This window comes from Taurulus bubalis, assembly GCF_910589615.1.
Source record: "Taurulus bubalis genome assembly, chromosome: 4".
Classification (NCBI taxonomy): domain Eukaryota; kingdom Metazoa; phylum Chordata; class Actinopteri; order Perciformes; family Cottidae; genus Taurulus; species Taurulus bubalis.
Window position 1 is genome coordinate 1856306 of NC_136592.1, and position 17595 is coordinate 1873900.

Consider the following 17595-nt stretch of genomic DNA (forward strand, 5'->3'; position numbering starts at 1 on the left):
GTAGTCGTAGTTTTTTGAAAGGTTTTCCAGGGAATCTGATCATGTGTCCTGCTGTCCATATGGGATGTGTCCTGACCCTCTCCCAGGCCGAGTGTATGGTGTGCTGGGGAAGCGAGAGGGTCGCGTCCTCCATGAAGAGATGAAGGAAGGGACGGACATGTTCATCATCAAGGCCATGCTGCCCGTGGCCGAGAGCTTTGGCTTTGCAGACGAGTTCCGCAAGAGGACCAGCGGCTTGGCCAGTCCACAGCTGGTCTTCAGCCACTGGGAGGTGAGTCTATACATATGTAGGTGAGAGGGGTGGGGGACCTGATACCACATGGTGTAGCAACACCATCACATAACTTATAGTTATAGCCATGACTCAAGTTATAACATGACTCAAGTTATAACATGTCTCAAGTTATAACATGACTAATGACTAAAGTTATAACATGACACAAGTTATAACATGACACAAGTTATAACATGACTAATGACTAAAGTTATAACATGACTAATGACACAAGTTATAACATGACACAAGTTATAACATGACACAAGTTATAACATGACACAAGTTATAACATGACACAAGTTATAACATGACACAAGTTATAACCATGACTAAAGTTATAACCATGACTAAAGTTATGATTAAAGTTATAACATGACACAAGTTATAACATGACTAATGACTAAAGTTATGACTAAAGTTATAACCATGACAGTAAGTAGCTCAGACTGCTGCGCCCTCAGAGGTGAACATTACATGTTGTTATGACAACAGTTGTTATGGCTATGCCGGTATGACCAAGAAACATTCATACCGTATGGACATGTTGACCCGGTGTGCCCTAGCGTCTACACCTACGGGCTCCGTTCATATCTCTGGGTTACCCTGGTGGTCTTTTGGATTCTTCAGTTCATTTTGTTTGTACGCCCTCTGGTGTTCTGCAGAATAATGGAGCAGAGCGTGGAGACGGCTCCGCTCATGCTCAGAGCTCCAATAATAGTCTTAATAAGAGTGAGGTCACTGCATCTCGCATGACGCACTGAATAAAGTATTTGGACCAAAATCTGAAAATAGCAAAGCTTAAAATATTTACTGTGACCACAAATGAATCATTAGTGTTAATGTTGTGTGAGCTGTTGCTGCTTGGAGCCTGGAGAGCACATGTAGGCCTGTTGCATGTGTAGCATGACTGCCATTGTCTTTGTGTCATTATAAGTTGTCTGATTTCATCACTGTGCAGACGCCTCCTCACAAAGAGTTGGTCCTGAACGCCCACAGTCCCAGCCTCTCGGCTTCAGGACTCGCCTACTGCTTGGTGCTGACGTCGACGTTCCTCCTGACAGCGGTTTACATGATGTACAGGATATTAGATTAACATGTGACTGAGCACAGAGGGAGCAGGTTCTGAGCATTGTATTGCTGCCTAACTGTGGGGACGTTTACATTAGATCTCCATCAGAATGGAGCTTTTGTTCAGCCGCAGACTGAAGAATAGTGTGAATACGTCTTGTATTGATCAGCCAAAGTGTGTGTGTGTGTGTGTGTATATACACACAGTATATATTATATCGATACATCAGAAAAAGCATCCATCAAACTGCTGCTGGTCCTCCAGCTCAGTGTTTTTCAACCTTTTTTGAGGCGCGGCACATTTTACAATTTAAAAAAAATCCCGCGGCACACCAATAACCAAAACAGTTACAAAATGTCACATTGTAGCATAATACAGCATTTATGATGACAATGTGTCTCTTGATTTGTTGATATTTACTCGGTGTGAGACCTGGGCCTGTTTGGATGAACACAGAGCTTTTCTTCAACATCAGTCTCGCTCTGTTTTTAGCTTTTATAGCAGCCATGCTTGAGCTCATCTCACACAGATATGTTGTGGGAAATAGGAGCAATGTTGAAATTGCTCTGTTTGCAAGAATGGGGAACTCCTTGGCAACAACAGTCAACCAGGAACTGTCCAAAGGCAAAGCTCAGCTTTAAACCACGGTGCTGCCTCAGTTCAGTTAGTTCCTCCTGCTCGTCAAAGTCATGTCCTTTCCAAAGCTGTTGTGAGCTATACGGTCCCTAACCCAGTCAAGGCCTTCAGTGGAGGTTGAGGGGAAATAAAACACAACTCCTCCTCCAGAGTTTTTAAGTGTCTCCCTATCATCTCTCACAGTGCAGCAGTGTTTTCTGGGTGAGGGGGAACATGTCACCATCACTTTCAACTTGTTGCCAGAGGTGCACTATGAGAGATGTATTGTCTCTGTGCTTCATGTCGGCCTTGCATTCGTGTGTTCAGTTCATTCGGGTGCTGAAATATATATCCTCCATGTCTGCAGCCTTGCACAGCACTCATCACTGTGAGCAGCTTTGATCATCAGTCAAAAACACTTGTAGTTCCTCCACAGCTCGGACACACGGCAGCACTCTGCTGTGCGACAACCACCTGACTTCTGTGTGGAGCAACAGAGCTTTATGCTGCGCTCCTCACATGAAGATGCAAATATTCAGCTTTTCAGAGGTCTTGTCTTTACAAAGTTAACCATGCGCACGACCTCATTCAACACAGGAGAGTCTGCTGGTAGAGTCTTGGTGACGGTAACGAGAACATCTGGGCGTCTCGCGTTCACTCTGCTCACGAAGCCTTTGATGTGCCAACATGGCTGCTGCTCCATCAGTGCAGATCTCATGAAAGTTACCCGCGCCTCAGTTTGTGTGCGTAGGCGAACAAAATAGTCCCTTTTCTTGCTGTTAAGTGACGGGTGTTTGGTCTCGAGATGACACTTCAGCTTGTGGGACCGTGGCTCTGTTTGTTGGACCGTGAGGTTTGCATTTGTGCCGTACTCTTTCCATTTCCGGATAATAGATTGAACAGTGCTCCGTGACATGTTCAAAGCTTGGGAAATCTTTTTATAGCCTAACCTTGCTTTAAACTTCTTCACAACTTTATCTCTGACCTGTGTGGTGTGTTGCTTGGACTTCATGGTCCTGTTTGCTCCCCAATATTCTCTTAACAAACATTTGAGGCCATCACAGAACAGCTGTATTTGGACTGAGATTAGATTACACACAGGTGGACTCTATTTAGTCATTCGGTCAACATTCAATCATTCAGCAGTCATCAGGCAACTTCTGAAGGCAATTGGTTGCACTCAGAGAAAAGGGGGCTGAATAATTTTGCACACTGCACTTTTCAGTTTTTTATTTGTGAAAAGAATTTAAAAACATGTATCATTTTCTTTGTACTTCACAATTGTGTGACACTTTGTGTTGGTCTTTCACATACAATTCCAATAAAATATATTTATGTTTGTGGCGTGTAATGTGACAAAATGTGGAAACGTTCAAGGGGTATGAATACTTTTGCAAGCCACTGTATATCGCAGTATCGTGATAATATCATGACTTGAGTATCGTGATAATATCGTATTGTGGGACCTCACAAGTTGTTTAACATGACTCCAGCATGACTAGTCTATCCTTCTCCTCTCGGTGCTCCAGGTGATCAGCAGTGATCCATACTGGGTTCCCACCACAGAGGAAGAATACCTGCACTTCGGGGAGAAAGCCGACTCTGCAAACCAGACCCTGAAATACATGAATGCTGTCCGCCGCCGCAAAGGCCTCTACGTGGAGGAGAAGATAGTGGAGCATGCAGAGAAGCAGAGAACACTCAGCAAGAACAAGTAGAACACACTGAAGATCCCTCATGGATACGACTTCCCAGCACTGCCCCTTTCTCAACCACTAGTGGGCCTAACGCCATCTAGTGGGCTGTGGCGGTACTCCCAAATGAAGACAATACATGTAAAAACAATATTTTGGGCTTTACGCTGCTACTCACTTGTGCTCAAGAATTCACATAAATAAAAGAAGTCAAATTAAAGAGCTTTATTTTAATGAGCAGTTCCATTTGAATGTCACCACAGCACATCTCATGCAACAGGTACTACCACTGTCAGCTAGCGGACGAACGTTCTTTTAGCTAGCGAACGTTTGTTAGCTAGCGAACATTTGTTAGCTAGCGAATGTGTTTTAGCTCCCATTGGATGACAAATGATAAGTTAAATAAATTGTGTTGGAATTTGATTATGGAAATTATTTATTACAGATTTACTCTTGTATGACATGGCTTTGATCCCCATTGTCAAGGTACGTTGCAGAACATATTAATATTAAACGACTAATAGTTTCCAAAAAAATTAAAGTGATGAAAGTGATCAATTAATGTATTACGCATTCAGGTACACATGTACTGTATATCTACATATGATAAACAGGCTAGAAGGCCACCAAGAGCAGAAACCTCTCCACAGGCTGAGAGGACGTCCAGCCGACCTGAAGAAGTCCTTCACCTGTTTCTGAAATAACACAATTATGATTGGTAACTTTGAATCCTGCCAGCCAGATCTCTCCCTCGGTGCTGTGCCGGTAAAACGAGGAAAAAATAACCCCGCTGAACCTCAACGAAGAAAAGAACCCGGTTCTGAAGCCGAATCCATGAAAGAGTGCATTTTAACAAACTCCAGCGGCCAGAGGAGCAGCTCCGCCCTTCAGAGCCTCATCTTCCATGTTCCCAGGCCAAATATATCTAAGGTGCATTAATCAAATAATCTTAAATAGAAATATCTTAGGCCAAATGATTCCAATTACATATGAATTAAAACGGATATAAAGGTGATTCAAAATCTTAACCTGGTCACATAACTGTCTTTATTAGTATTAATACAGTGATAACTGTCTTAGCATTAATACAGTGATAACTGTCTTTAATACAGTGATGATAACTGTCTTTTTTAGCATTAATACAGTGATGATAACTGTCTTTATTAGTATAAATACAGTGATAACTGTCTTAATTTGTATTAATATAGTGATAGCTGTCTTAATTAGCATTAATACAGTGATAACTGTCTTAGTATTAATACACTGATGATAACTCTATTAGCATTTATCGTGATGATAACTGTCTTTATTAGCATTAATACAGTGATGATTACTGTTTATTAGTATTAATACAGTGATAATTGTCTTTATTAGCATTAATACAGTGATAACTGTCTTTATTAGCATTAATACAGTGATGATAACTGTCTTTTTTAGCATTAATACAGTGATGATAACTGTCTTTATTAGTATAAATACAGTGATAACTGTCTTAATTTGTATTAATATAGTGATAGCTGTCTTAATTAGCATTAATACAGTGATAACTGTCTTAGTATTAATACACTGATGATAACTCTATTAGCATTTATCGTGATGATAACTGTCTTTATTAGCATTAATACAGTGATGATTACTGTTTATTAGTATTAATACAGTGATAATTGTCTTTATTCGCATTAATACAGTAATGATAACAGTCTTTATTAGCATTATTACAGTAATAACTGTCTTCTTTAGTATTAATACTGTGATAACTGTCTTCTTTGGCATTAATACAGTGATGATAATTGTCTTTATTAGCATTAATACAGTGATTATAACTGTCTTCATTAGCATTAATACAGTGATAATTGTCTTTATTCGCATTAATACAGTGATGATAACTGTTTATTAGCATTAATACAGTGATAATTGTCTTTATTCGCATTAATACAGTGATGATAAGTCTTTATTAGCATTATTACAGTGATAACTGTCTTCTTTAGTATTAATACAGTGGTGATAACTGTCCTTATTAGCATTAATAGGGATGATAACGGTCTTTATTGGCATTAATACAGTGGTAATTGTCTTTCTTAGTATTAATATAGTGATAACTGTCTTTAGTATTAATAATGTGATAACTGTCTTTATTAGTATTAATACAGTGATGATAACTGTTTTTATTAGTATTGTGGCATCACAAGGGGACAGGTAGTGGAGGGGCGCTACAAAATGGCCGCCAGTGGAAGAACTACATCTCCCAGCCTGCCTCACCGCTCACCCAGCTGCAGCTGCTTAAGGCACCTGATTGAGGCAGGGCTGGAGGACTTAAAAGAGAGCACCTGGGAAGGAGAAAGGACACGCGGAAGGTGAATCCACAGGCCCCTGGAAGAGGACGACAAAGGAGAGGACCTCGTAGCCTGGATTCACCAGTGTTGAGTTTTGGTTGGTTGATTACCCACTTTCTCCTCCGGGATGTTTTCTAACTGGACCTTTTTTTTTGATACTTTGTTGTTTGGACGTTACCTTGCTGGTGGGATGGGAAATAAACCTTTACTTTTTGTTAAATACCCTCTGACGTGCCTGTGTCCAGCTCCCTTTTTGCACTGCCCCAGGCTAGCCTGTCCTAGTGACACTACAGTATTAATACATTGATAACTGTCTTCATTACTAATATTAGTGGTGACTGTATTTATTAATATTAATACAGTGATGATAACTGTCTTCATTAGCATTAATACAGTGACTATCTTTATTAATACTGTGATAACTGTCTTTATTAGCATTAATACAGTGATAATTGTCTTTATTAGCATTAATACAGTGATGATAACAGTCTTTATTGGTATTAATAGTGGTGATAGCTGTTTATTAGTATTAACACAGTGATAACTGTCTTTATTACCATTAATACAGTGGTAACTGTCTCTATTAACATTAATACAGTGATAACTATCGTTATTAGTAGTGATGGCGAGATGAAGCTTCCTGAAGCATTGAAGCTTTCCATCCAATTGGTTCGCTCATGTACCGGAGCTTCATGGAGCTTCATTTGCTCTACTGCGCCACCAAGTGGACAATAGATGTAAAACAGGCAGAGTGATCATAACGACACCATGGCTTTGGTGTGTGAAGCTTTAAATGGAATAAATTATGTTTGTGACGCCAATACATCAATTATTAACTTATTAATATTGTGTCTATCTTTATGATATATTGGCGGGGTCAAAATCAAAACTCGAAACAAATTGGGAGAGGGTTGTGATGTGACTGTGGGTCAGTGGTTAGAATATCTGACTTTCAGTCAGAGGATCGGTGTTTCAAGCCTCAGCTCCGCTTGTTGATGTGTCCAATTTTTTTAAATTAAAAATAAGAACTTTTCCACTGTGCTGGGCTTTTTGAGACTATTTCGCCTGCTTTATAAAATACCCTTTCACAGGCACACATGAAGCTGGGTACAGAGAGGAAGGGGGGAAATCCATTGAGTTTCTCTGCCTCTTATATTTCAAATCGCACGGCAAACCCACAAACTATTTTCTGAATCAGTCACGTGGTACGGCCGGCTCGCGAGGCTTCGAACGTCACCGCATACGTCATCGACACAAGCCTCGATACGCGCTTCACCAAAATCTATCTGGATTACTCGACACGTCCATCGAAGCCTCGACACGAAAGGACACATCACTAGTTATTAGTATCTATACAGTGATGACTGTCTTTATTAGTATTAATACATTGATAACAGTCTTTATTAGTATTAATACAGTGGTGACTGTCTTTATCAGCATTAATAAAGTGATGATATCTGTCTTTATTAGTATTAGTAAAGATGTTCCACATTTTTATATCCCACACTGCACCAAAGAGCAGACTAGCAAAACAGGAATCCAGGGGAAAAACACGTTCACTAACAAAGACCACAACAATAGTGATACGAGTTGACAGATGGTTTATCTCAAGATGGAAGGAGAGGGTTGGATTTAGGGAGGGGTCGAGGGATGAGGGGAGCGGGTTGGAGGGCTGCGATGACTGCTGACGTCCTGTGGCTGAACGGCGGGGTGGGTTGACTTGTCTCTTCAGCAGCTCTGGCGGTGCAGAGTCCCCAAAAGATAACTTCATAGAGAAGAGCGCTGTGAATGTTTCTGATGTCGTTAGGTTGGTGCGGATGTAGGAGAGGTATGTGGGAGAGGACCGCCGGCCGAGCATCTTAATGATGTGGTCCGGGATTCCTCGACTTGCAGCGGTGGAGGCGGCACCCATGCAGAATGAATGGAACCGCGACCATGTGGCCCCCTTGCCCATCCCTGTGGCGAAAAGATGGTCTCGTAGTCGTTGTTAGGTTCATATGAACTAAGGACAGAGTTGGAAGGGGACGTGGGTTGAGGTGGACTGCGTTGGTTGGTCCTGCTGCGTTTGAGGTGATACACGATGGTGTCGGGAGGATGGCGGCATGTCGTAACGGATGGTGGTTTGAGGCAGTAAACTCTGGGAAGCGCAAGAGGCCAAAGACAGCCGGCAAGAACGTGGACTTGAATACTTTGTCCGTGAAGGGAGACAGGTAGCCTGAGCGGTGTGTATGGATGCGGCAGGTGAGGAGTTCTGAAGTTATGGAGTGAGGTTCAGCTTCATGGAGACCTACACATAGCATGGCTTTGTGTGAGGCACGGAGCCCCTAAAGACTTTTTATGTCTCTTTTCCTTCGTTTCTACGACATAACGGGGTTTGGACACGTTCGATGCGTACGACCTTTGTGACACGTACGACCTTTGTGGATTTTCAGGGGGTTCAACAATAAGGAGGTGAACCTCTGGAGTTTTACCTCCTTATTGTGTGAACACGGCATAACACTACATGACATCATTCACCAATTCACACACTGATGGGAGGAGCTACCATGAAGGAGCCACATCATTATCAACCATTCATACACCGTGGAACAGCTACAGGAGACATGTAGGGTTAAGTTTCTTGCTCAAGGACACATCGACGTGGACTAGTGGAGCTGGGGATTGAACCACCGATTCTCTGATTGAAGGATGACCCTGCTCACCACTGAGCCACAGTCGCCCATCTGGTAGTTTGATCGGGATTGACATAGCTCAACAACTTGTGTGGACATTCACAGGACTTAAGAGACTTCCTCTAGCGCCAGTTTGACTTTTCTTTAAATTAAATATCTTAACAACTATTCGATGGAATCATATGAAATATGCTATAGATGGTGCCAATGAGTTTAATCCTTGGCGATACCCTTGGGAGGAGATACACGCCAAAGTTTTTGTGGTACTATGATTAAGTGTGGCTTCAGCTGCAGGGTCATAGACCCCTGCAGCAAAGCGCACTTCATAGTATTGCTCGGGCTTAATAATCATAGTCCCAAAAAAAATTGGCGCGTATCTCCTCCCACAGCGTTGCCAGCACATACGTAAAAAATACATAAAAACGTGCGGCCTGATCGGGAATCGTGTGCTATGACTTTTCTAAGAGATTCGACCGGCCATTTTCCCGAAAAGTGCGAAAAACGGCGAGAAATTGTCCCATTCACTTGACTGGGGTTTTGGACTGAAGAGAGCAAAAAAACATACATCTTTGTGCGCCACAGTGACTCGCCATATGTATCGTAGAGAAATGATTTAAAGTTTAAAACGTTGACAAAAGTCTGGAGTTTATTTGCCCAATTGGGCATTTTTTGATAGCTAGCACAGTTTTCATGTAATTATTGTTCAAGTTTAGGAAAATGTGGGAACCATTTCAGAGTTTACAATGGGTGTGTATGGGGCAGGTTAGAGCTGTGATGTCATCGCTAGAGCACGAGGAGCTGTGTCCTAAACAACCTTTTTGTATTTGTATTTTGCCATTCACTCCACAAATTGACTTTTGAGGCATAATTTATATATGAAAACGTTGGAAATATTGTGCCGGTGGTACACATGCGTCGTGGAATCCAACAAATTAATACTGTTTTGTCAGCAAGCCTGAAAGCGACATGAAGTCCGGGCAACTACTCCATCATCCTCCATGTTAAATCGGACCACAATTTTCTCTCATGACGGAAACGTGAGCACTTTACAGACTGAATATACGCTCTCATTTATAAATCCTTACAAATATTTAAGTACACGGAAACATTCTCAGAAGTCTTGTGCTTCTCATGATTGCATTATTTTCATGATGGGATCCATGGTTGTCTGTCAAATACAATAGTTTGAAAGGTTGTTTTCTCATTAAAGCCACAGTCCAGTCTCCCGCTCTGTGACAGTGTCACACCTGTTTTAAGTTAGCCAATCAAGGCTGTCACCATGACAACCGATGACACGCACACGCAGGAGGAGCTGGCAGTTGGTCAGCTGACAGTCCACAGTCTGAAGACACTCACCTCACATGTTAAACTTAATGCCAGCAGGAAGTGTGTGTGTGTGTGTGTATGTGTGTGTGTGTGTGTGTGTGTGTACATGTGTGTGCTGGATAAAGCGCTGTTCGCAGCAATGACACAGCACCTGTTGATGGTGTCATAGATACACCACGCCGCTCATTGGAGGAATATGACTTGACAAGCTAACATGCTAACTGCCAACATGCTAACTGCCAACATGCTAACTGCCAACAGGCTAACTGCTAATAGGCTAACTGCCAAAGGCTAACTGCCAAAGGCTAACTGCTAATAGGCTAACTGCCAACAGGCTAACTGCTAACAGGCATCTCTCTCTCTCACTCACAAAACGATTGACTGTGTGTGTCTATGTGCGCCCGCGTGTGTGTGCACGCCGTTTTTTGACTAAAAAAAATATATAAAACAGGAAAGAGTGACATATCCTCCTCCTCCTCTCCTCTCCTCTCCTCTCCTCTCTCTCTCCCCCCCCCTCCCCGGCCGCGCCTCCGCCCATGCCGTATGCCCACAGACTAGCTCACCTACCCCCCATATTATTATTAGCTTTATTTTCATTGGTTGCTGGATTACATTTCACCCAGATACAACAGATACTTTTTTCTGATTGGCTATTAGTGTAGCTCATTTCTTTTTTTTGATTGGCTGATGAGTGGCACCTCGCGGCAGAATTCCAGGGGATTCGGGGGAGACGTGCTTGATTCCTCCATGGTGAGGGCAGCGCGACCAGGTCATGTTTGCGCGCTGCGGCACATTAAATAGCCTAGAGTTTGTTTTCAGCGTGAGAAATACGATGTGTGACCGAAATGCGTGACAGTCACGCTTAATGCGTGACACTTGAGAGCCCTGATAATGTTTACACAATGTGCATGTTTCAGTTTTGTTTTTTCAAGAACAATTTTCAGAACAACATATGTACTGTGTATGTATGTGTTTACTATGTACTCTTGACCAGCTGTGAGCAGAGCTGAGGTGCCATTTCTCTGTGCAGTACACTAAAAGGAAAACCTTTTTTTTAGTGGATTTTAACTGGGTAGTGTGTTGTCTATCTCAGTGATTGTCAACCACTGTGCCGCGGCACACCAGTGTGCCGTGACAGATCGTCAGGTGTGCCGTGAGAAAATTTCCAATTTCACTTAATTGGTCCAAAAAAATATTATTTAGCTGCCGCAAATAATTTTCCATTGTTGAGTGTCTGAGCCTGCAATATAGTGGCTGGCCTAGTAGTTTCCTAGAGAACAGGTCTGCACCTTGTTCTGCTATTAAACAAACTAAACGGCCGTATGTTATTGATCGTACACGACAGCTTGTAATTTCTGGGTCGCGTCTACAACTCTTTCCGCCCCGATGCGATGCACACAGGAGAGCACACAGTGGACAGAGAGAGCGGCGAAAAATATGTCGCGTGCTTTTCACAATGGGATTTGCTGCTTTAAGCTATCACTATTTTAAGCTATGAGCTCTCATGTTTAAAGCCCAACAGTTAAGGTATTTGTAGGTCAAGACAAACATCCAACAGGCTGCAGCCTGGCGCTCCATCAATGACGTTTCTGACGTTTCTGACGTTTCTGAGGCTCTGGAAATATTCTTCCAAAAGCCCGAAAAACACACTCAAGTGACAAAGCCTGCTCACTTTGTGGTCATCATTAAAATAAATGAACACTGTGTTTCCTTTAAGTCAGTATTTATCAAACTGGGGCATATTACAGGTGGGGCGCAAGAGGAAATGCTGATTTTACCGTACGCCGTTAATGGGTCACATGCGCATGTACGACTCGCCGATTCTTGTCATTTCGCCAAAAGCCGATCTTTATGAGATCTCCGTGAGGTTGTCTTTTCTGCTGTTGCGTCGCTCAACATGGAGCATGAATTGAGAACGGCTGTATCAAATCTACCTCGTTTTAAAAAGAGTTGTAGAGGAAAGCAGCTCACTGCAGCCACTATTAATGATACAACGTTATGCTCACACATCTGCACTCATTCTGTTTTGCAAAAAAATAGCTTGTTGTTTTCCACAATAAGATATTTAGTTGTAACTAAATATTAGTTATTTTTTGCACGGATATAACTTTATTTTCATTTTTCTAACAAAGTGATAACACATTTGTTTTTGTCTGATGGAGCAATCTGGTTTAATTGAAAGTGATTTCAATGTTCTATTATTTATAAAAGCACAGAAGGAGTCACTAGTACTGTGAAGTATTACTTTGTAGTACTGTGAGGTGCCACGATGTAGTATGTCGGTCAGTCGCTCCCCCCCTAAAGCTGTAAACCAGGGGAAACACTGAATACTGTGACATTCTGTAACTTTTTGGGTTGTTGGTGTGCCGCGGGATTTTTTTATTGTAGAAAATGTGCCGTGGCTCAAAAAAGGTTGAAAAACACTGGTCTATCTGACTAAAAGCCAGTGTGTTTTTGCAGCGTAGTTGGGTGGATAGGTCCTTAGGGATTTCCTGAGTGTTTATTGGGTAGTTTTACACAAAATGTTGACTGACACCTGAATTGACAAATCACCGTGAAAGGCGGAGCTCCACACAGACTCCACCCGCGTCGAGGTGGGCGCAGACCCCAGAGAGTTGGTGAGTGAGGAGATACAACTTGGATCGACCTTTCACCCAATGAGTCTGTCGTTGCTGGGGTAAAATGGACAACACAACGAATCCGATTAGGCTCCTCCCATAGAAGACGTCTGATTCGCTCTTTTTTATTTGGCTTTCAGTTAAATGCATTACAGCATCGCCTTCCGGCATCTTTGACTCCTGTCTAAGGTGAGTGGCTGTTTACTCATGAACTGAATAGCTAACTGAACTGTTTAGTCTCAGCATTTTTAGGTTGTACTAGGCTGAGATATAATATGTTTCATTGGATTTTAATCGTTGAGACTGTTTGTGACTGATACACACACATGGATTTAAACATGGACATTTGTTTTATTTAATTAAAACAAACCAACTGCAGTCTTGTAGAGGAGAGCAGAGTAATGACTTTGATTATTGCATTTGGCTAGCCTTTTGTTAGACAGGACCAAATGGCTTAAAATATAAGGATGTTTTTGTATGATTTAACTCGGATGTAAATGTTTTATGCACTGTGGGTTGATGTTCTGCTTGCTGCTTTTATTCATATCTGTTGTGACTGACTCATGGATTTAAACATGGTTATTCATTTTATTTTATTTTATTTAAAAAAACCAACTGATGTCTTGGGTAGGAGAGAGGCAAACTTGTGATTTTTGACAATGAGCAGCTCTGGTTAAAAAATGTCTGACATGATTGTTTCAAGGTCTTCTCCCTCTTCTGCCCATCCCAAAGGGCTTTAAGCATGAGTGTTTGTGTGTTATTTTTCCCGCCATTAGATCTATATCCCGCCCCCTGTCTGTCTAACTCTGTCTGCGCCCCCCCCCCCCCCTTTTCCGGAAGTCTTGGGTAGGAGAGAGGCAAAGTTGTGATTTTTGACAATGAGCAGCTCTGGTTAAAAAATGGCTGACATGATTGTTTCAAGGTCTTCTCCCTCTCTCCCTCTCTCTCCCTCTCTAACCTCCCTACCTCCCTCTCTCTCCCTCCCTCGATCTCTCCCCCTCTCTCTCCCTCTCTCTCTCTCTACCCTTCTCTCCCTCCCTCTCTTTCTCCCTCTCCCTCTCTCTCTCTCTCTCCCTCTCTCTCTCTCTCCCTCTCTCTCTACCAACCAACTGAAGTCTTGGGTAGGAGAGAGGCAAAGTTGTGATTTTTGACAATGAGCAGCTCTGGTTAAAAAATGGCTGACATGTTTGTTTCAAGGTCTTCTCCCTCTTCTGCCCCTCTCTCCCTCTCCCTCTCGATCTCTCTCCCTCTCTCTCCCTCTCCCCCTCTCTCCCTCTCTACCAACCAACTGAAGTCTTGGGTAGGAGAGAGGCAAAGTTGTGATTTTTGACAGCAGCTCTGGTTAAAACATGGCTTTTCGCATGAGTGTTTGTGTTATTTTTCCCGCCATTAGATCTATATCCCGCCCCCTGTCTGTCTAACTCTGTCTGCCCCCCCCCTTTCCGTAGCTGACATGATATTGGTTAATCTGATTTTGAGTGATATGCCTTCTCTCTCTCTCTCTCTGTCCCTCCCTCTCTGTCCCTCCCTCTCTCTCCCTCTCTCTCCCTCCCTCTCTCTCCCTCTCCCTCTCCAGGCCCGGCGCCAGGCACTGATTTGCGGGGAGGCCTTACGTTGCTTTGGGGGGGGGCACTTTTTTTTTTACAGCCTATGGTAGCAGAGTAGTTCAACTTTTCACCTATAATCGAACTCCGGCACAAAAAGGTGACAGATGGTATTATTTAGGATCTCACAAGCTAATAAATAGGCCAGCTGAGCAGGTAGCCTACCCAATAGAATTAGACATGAACCGTAGGCCTATGTCAATCAATCAACACAGCAATCAAGTCCCACAATATATTGTATTGAAAGATCAGTAGATAGCAGATTCAGCCACAACAAGACATTTAAAAAAAATACGCCTAAAAAGGTGTAAAATGATTAGGCTAACACATCTAGCAACAACAATAACGATAACAACACACTCAACAACAACACACTGTCCGGTGTTTGTCCGAAACAGAGCGGAGCGCAGCAACGAGGAAAAGGGCCTACCAACAGCTAGCCTACAACAGAAATGAAGAAGACATTGCTTTGCATTACATGTTTGTTTGTTTGTTTTTCCAAGAAAGAACAAACACATAGGCCTACAACCAATCATTTAGCCTCGTCCATAGGGCCAGCAGGCTGGATGAAACCAGATAACTCACCACTAGTAGAGCGGGAGACGACGGTTGGCCGCCAAGTGAAATCTGCGTAGGACAGTGTCCCTCCATTCACTCCTGAACTTCTTTGTTAAGTCCTTCTCCAAAGCATAATCAGGTTGGCCTTTCATTTGTGGAGCATCGACTGTCTGCGATCAAAATGATTTTGCTCCTTTTTTCAGGAGAAATGTAAAAATCTGGCAAGTATTTGTCATTATTATATGTTATAAAGGCTTAAAACACTGTGCAAAAGGTTAAGAAGTGTATTTGAATTTGTATCATATTTCTCTACTAAACAATTGAAAATTAACATAACCAAAGCTTTTGAAATTACAGAAATGAAATTTTACCTATTTTACATCTTCTCAAACTGTTTTGTTTGCATAGAGCATTCAATGTCCATGTTATAGGCTTTTATATGTGTCCGTGTCCAGGCGTTTCAGAGATTTGTTTATCTCCCTGAAGCAGTTCCGGTCCAGCTGAAGACAGAACCCATTATTGCCCTCCTCACACATCCACACAGGCTTTTAGAGGCAGCTAGTACAGTACAAAATGACTTTCTGCCTCTCCTTTTCCCACTGTCCTTCTTTGTGTGGACAGAAAAGTGGCCTCTAGTGAGGAGTTTAGGTGGGCCAGCAAGTAGCAGAACTCTCAGAAACTATACTAATATTATTATTTACAACCACAACATATTATTTCTAAAGAAAACACCACTCAAAAGGCAGTGAAAAGCTAGTCAAACTCTCTTCCCTGCTCTCTGCTGCTGCTCTGCCCTGCTCTCTTCCACCCCTCCCCCACAGACAAGCTCGTCGCCATTTTTCTATACCAGCGGTTCCCAAACTTTTTAGGCCACGCACCCCCTTCTACATCCCGACCGGGTTCACGCACCCCCAAACCTCCACATCTTAAAAAAAAACGCAACAGAGCCTATTTATAGCCGCATAAAATCGGACCAATGCAAGAACTGTTTGCTCGCGCGTGGCGTTTGTTACAAGATTTAGTCCGCTGTATACATTTCAGTTACACAAGGCGTCATTAAAGAGCAATAGGGATGGCGAGGACACACGCACAGGCTCAGAGGCAGATTGCATTTCACATTTATTTACTTAAACACAGTAAGCCACGTAAAGAACAAAGAGTGGCACATAGGCTCAGAAACAGATATAAATAAAAAGGAGGCTCCAGGGGTGCGCGCACCACACTTTGGGAATCCCTGGTGTAGACCCAACACATGAATGAGACTGCAATTGTTTTTGGCTGTTTTGTAACTCTTCCAATTTTGATCTAAAAAATGTAAGGGGCTTCTGACTTGCACTGGCATGCTTGGTGTTCAGGTGGCGGCGCAAATAAGAGGCTTCAGACAGCTGTTAGCCAGAACCTCACTGCACAACACGCACTGTGGCTTCGGGCAATCTGCATCGCCAATCCAAGTGAAGCCCAGACCCAGATAATTGTCATCATATTTCCTCTTTTTTTCCCCAGTCTGATGCTCACTCTCGTCTCCTCTTTCTCCGACTCCCGGTCGGTTTCTTCTCCCGGTCTCTCCCCAACGCACCTCTCCGTTTCTCTCCCTCCGGTTTCTCCCTCTCTCTCTGTCCCTCTCCTCTTTTATTACTGATAGCTTCAGATGTCCCACCTGACAGCTTCCCCGATTTCAGCCAGTTTAACATATTTTCATGGATGTTGCTGAATGAATGAAATGACGTTAGGTGCACAAGCTAGGCTAGCTAGTGTGTACGTAAAAGACAAAGTCTGGCGGCCGGACCGGAAGTGCATCTATTTATTAAATTGTACGTTTTTAATTGTAATTAAATGTAAATCTTAAAAAGGGAATTTTTATAATTAAAAAATCCTACTTATTATTTTTTTAATTAAGTTTAATATTAATTATTACACCATTAGACCACCATTACATTTTTCCTCTCGCGCACCCCCTAGAGGCAGCTCGCGCGCACCACACATTGGGAATCCCTGTTCTATACCATTACCGTAATGGACCGCACGGCATTGGAAAGCTATGCTTCTTAGCGTTCAGAATCCGTTGGAATTACGTCGATGGCGTAAATATTCGAGGAGTTACGGTAATCTTAGTTTTGCATCCTGTTTGCATATTACCTCCTGTGACAGCTCCTGTCGCTGGCGACAAAGAGTTGCGCTCTTATTTTTTACGTATGATAAGTGACTGACAGGCTTGTCCGTCCAGGGCGGGCCCAGCCGAGTCCGAGGGCGGGCCCGGCCCCCCAAGGCCCGCCCATACCGCCGGGTCTGTCCCTCTCTCTCTCTCCCTTTACTCTCTCCCTCCCTCTCTCTCTCTCTCCCCCCTCCCTCTCTCCCTCTACTCTCTCTCCCTCCCCCCTCTCTCCCTCTCCTCTCTCCCTCCCCCCTCTCTCCCTCTCCTCTCTCCCTTCCCCCTCTCTCCCGCTCCTCTCTCCCTCCCCCCTCTCTCCCTCTCCTCTCTCCCTCCCCCCTCTATCCCGCTCCTCTCTCCCTCCCCCTCCCTCTCTCCCTCCAGTCTCTCTCCCTCCCTCTCTCCCTCTACTCTCTCTCCCTCCCCCCTCTCTCCCTCTCCTCTCTCCCTCTCCCTCCAGTCTCTCTCCCTCCCTCTCTCTCCTCTCTCCCTCCCTCCCTCTCTCCCTCGTTCTCTCCCTCCCTCCCTCTCTCTCTCCTCTCTCTCTCCCTCGCCCTCCCTCCCCCTCCCTCTCTCCCTCTACTCTCTCTCAGGAATATAGTGATATAGCAATTGTTTTACTCATTAATGACAACTTGCTCTCACTCTTCTTCCTCCTCCTCTCTCTCTCTCTTCTCCTC

The 17595-nt window shown here is 43.3% G+C and overlaps 1 protein-coding gene across 1 annotated transcript in view; it reads left to right on the forward strand.

The window, feature by feature from the left end:
* The window catches only part of efl1 (elongation factor like GTPase 1), a gene marked incomplete at its 5' end in the record, with an annotated part of 41736 nt that extends 37795 nt beyond the window's left edge, over positions 1 to 3941 (forward strand). Inside the window, 2 exons of the mRNA XM_079216614.1 lie at positions 87 to 271; positions 3491 to 3941. Coding sequence (XP_079072740.1) covers positions 87 to 271; positions 3491 to 3679 — 374 coding nt within the window. The 3' untranslated portion in view covers positions 3680 to 3941. The remainder of the gene's footprint in view (positions 1 to 86; positions 272 to 3490) is intronic.
* Between the last annotated feature and the right edge of the window lie 13654 nt (positions 3942 to 17595).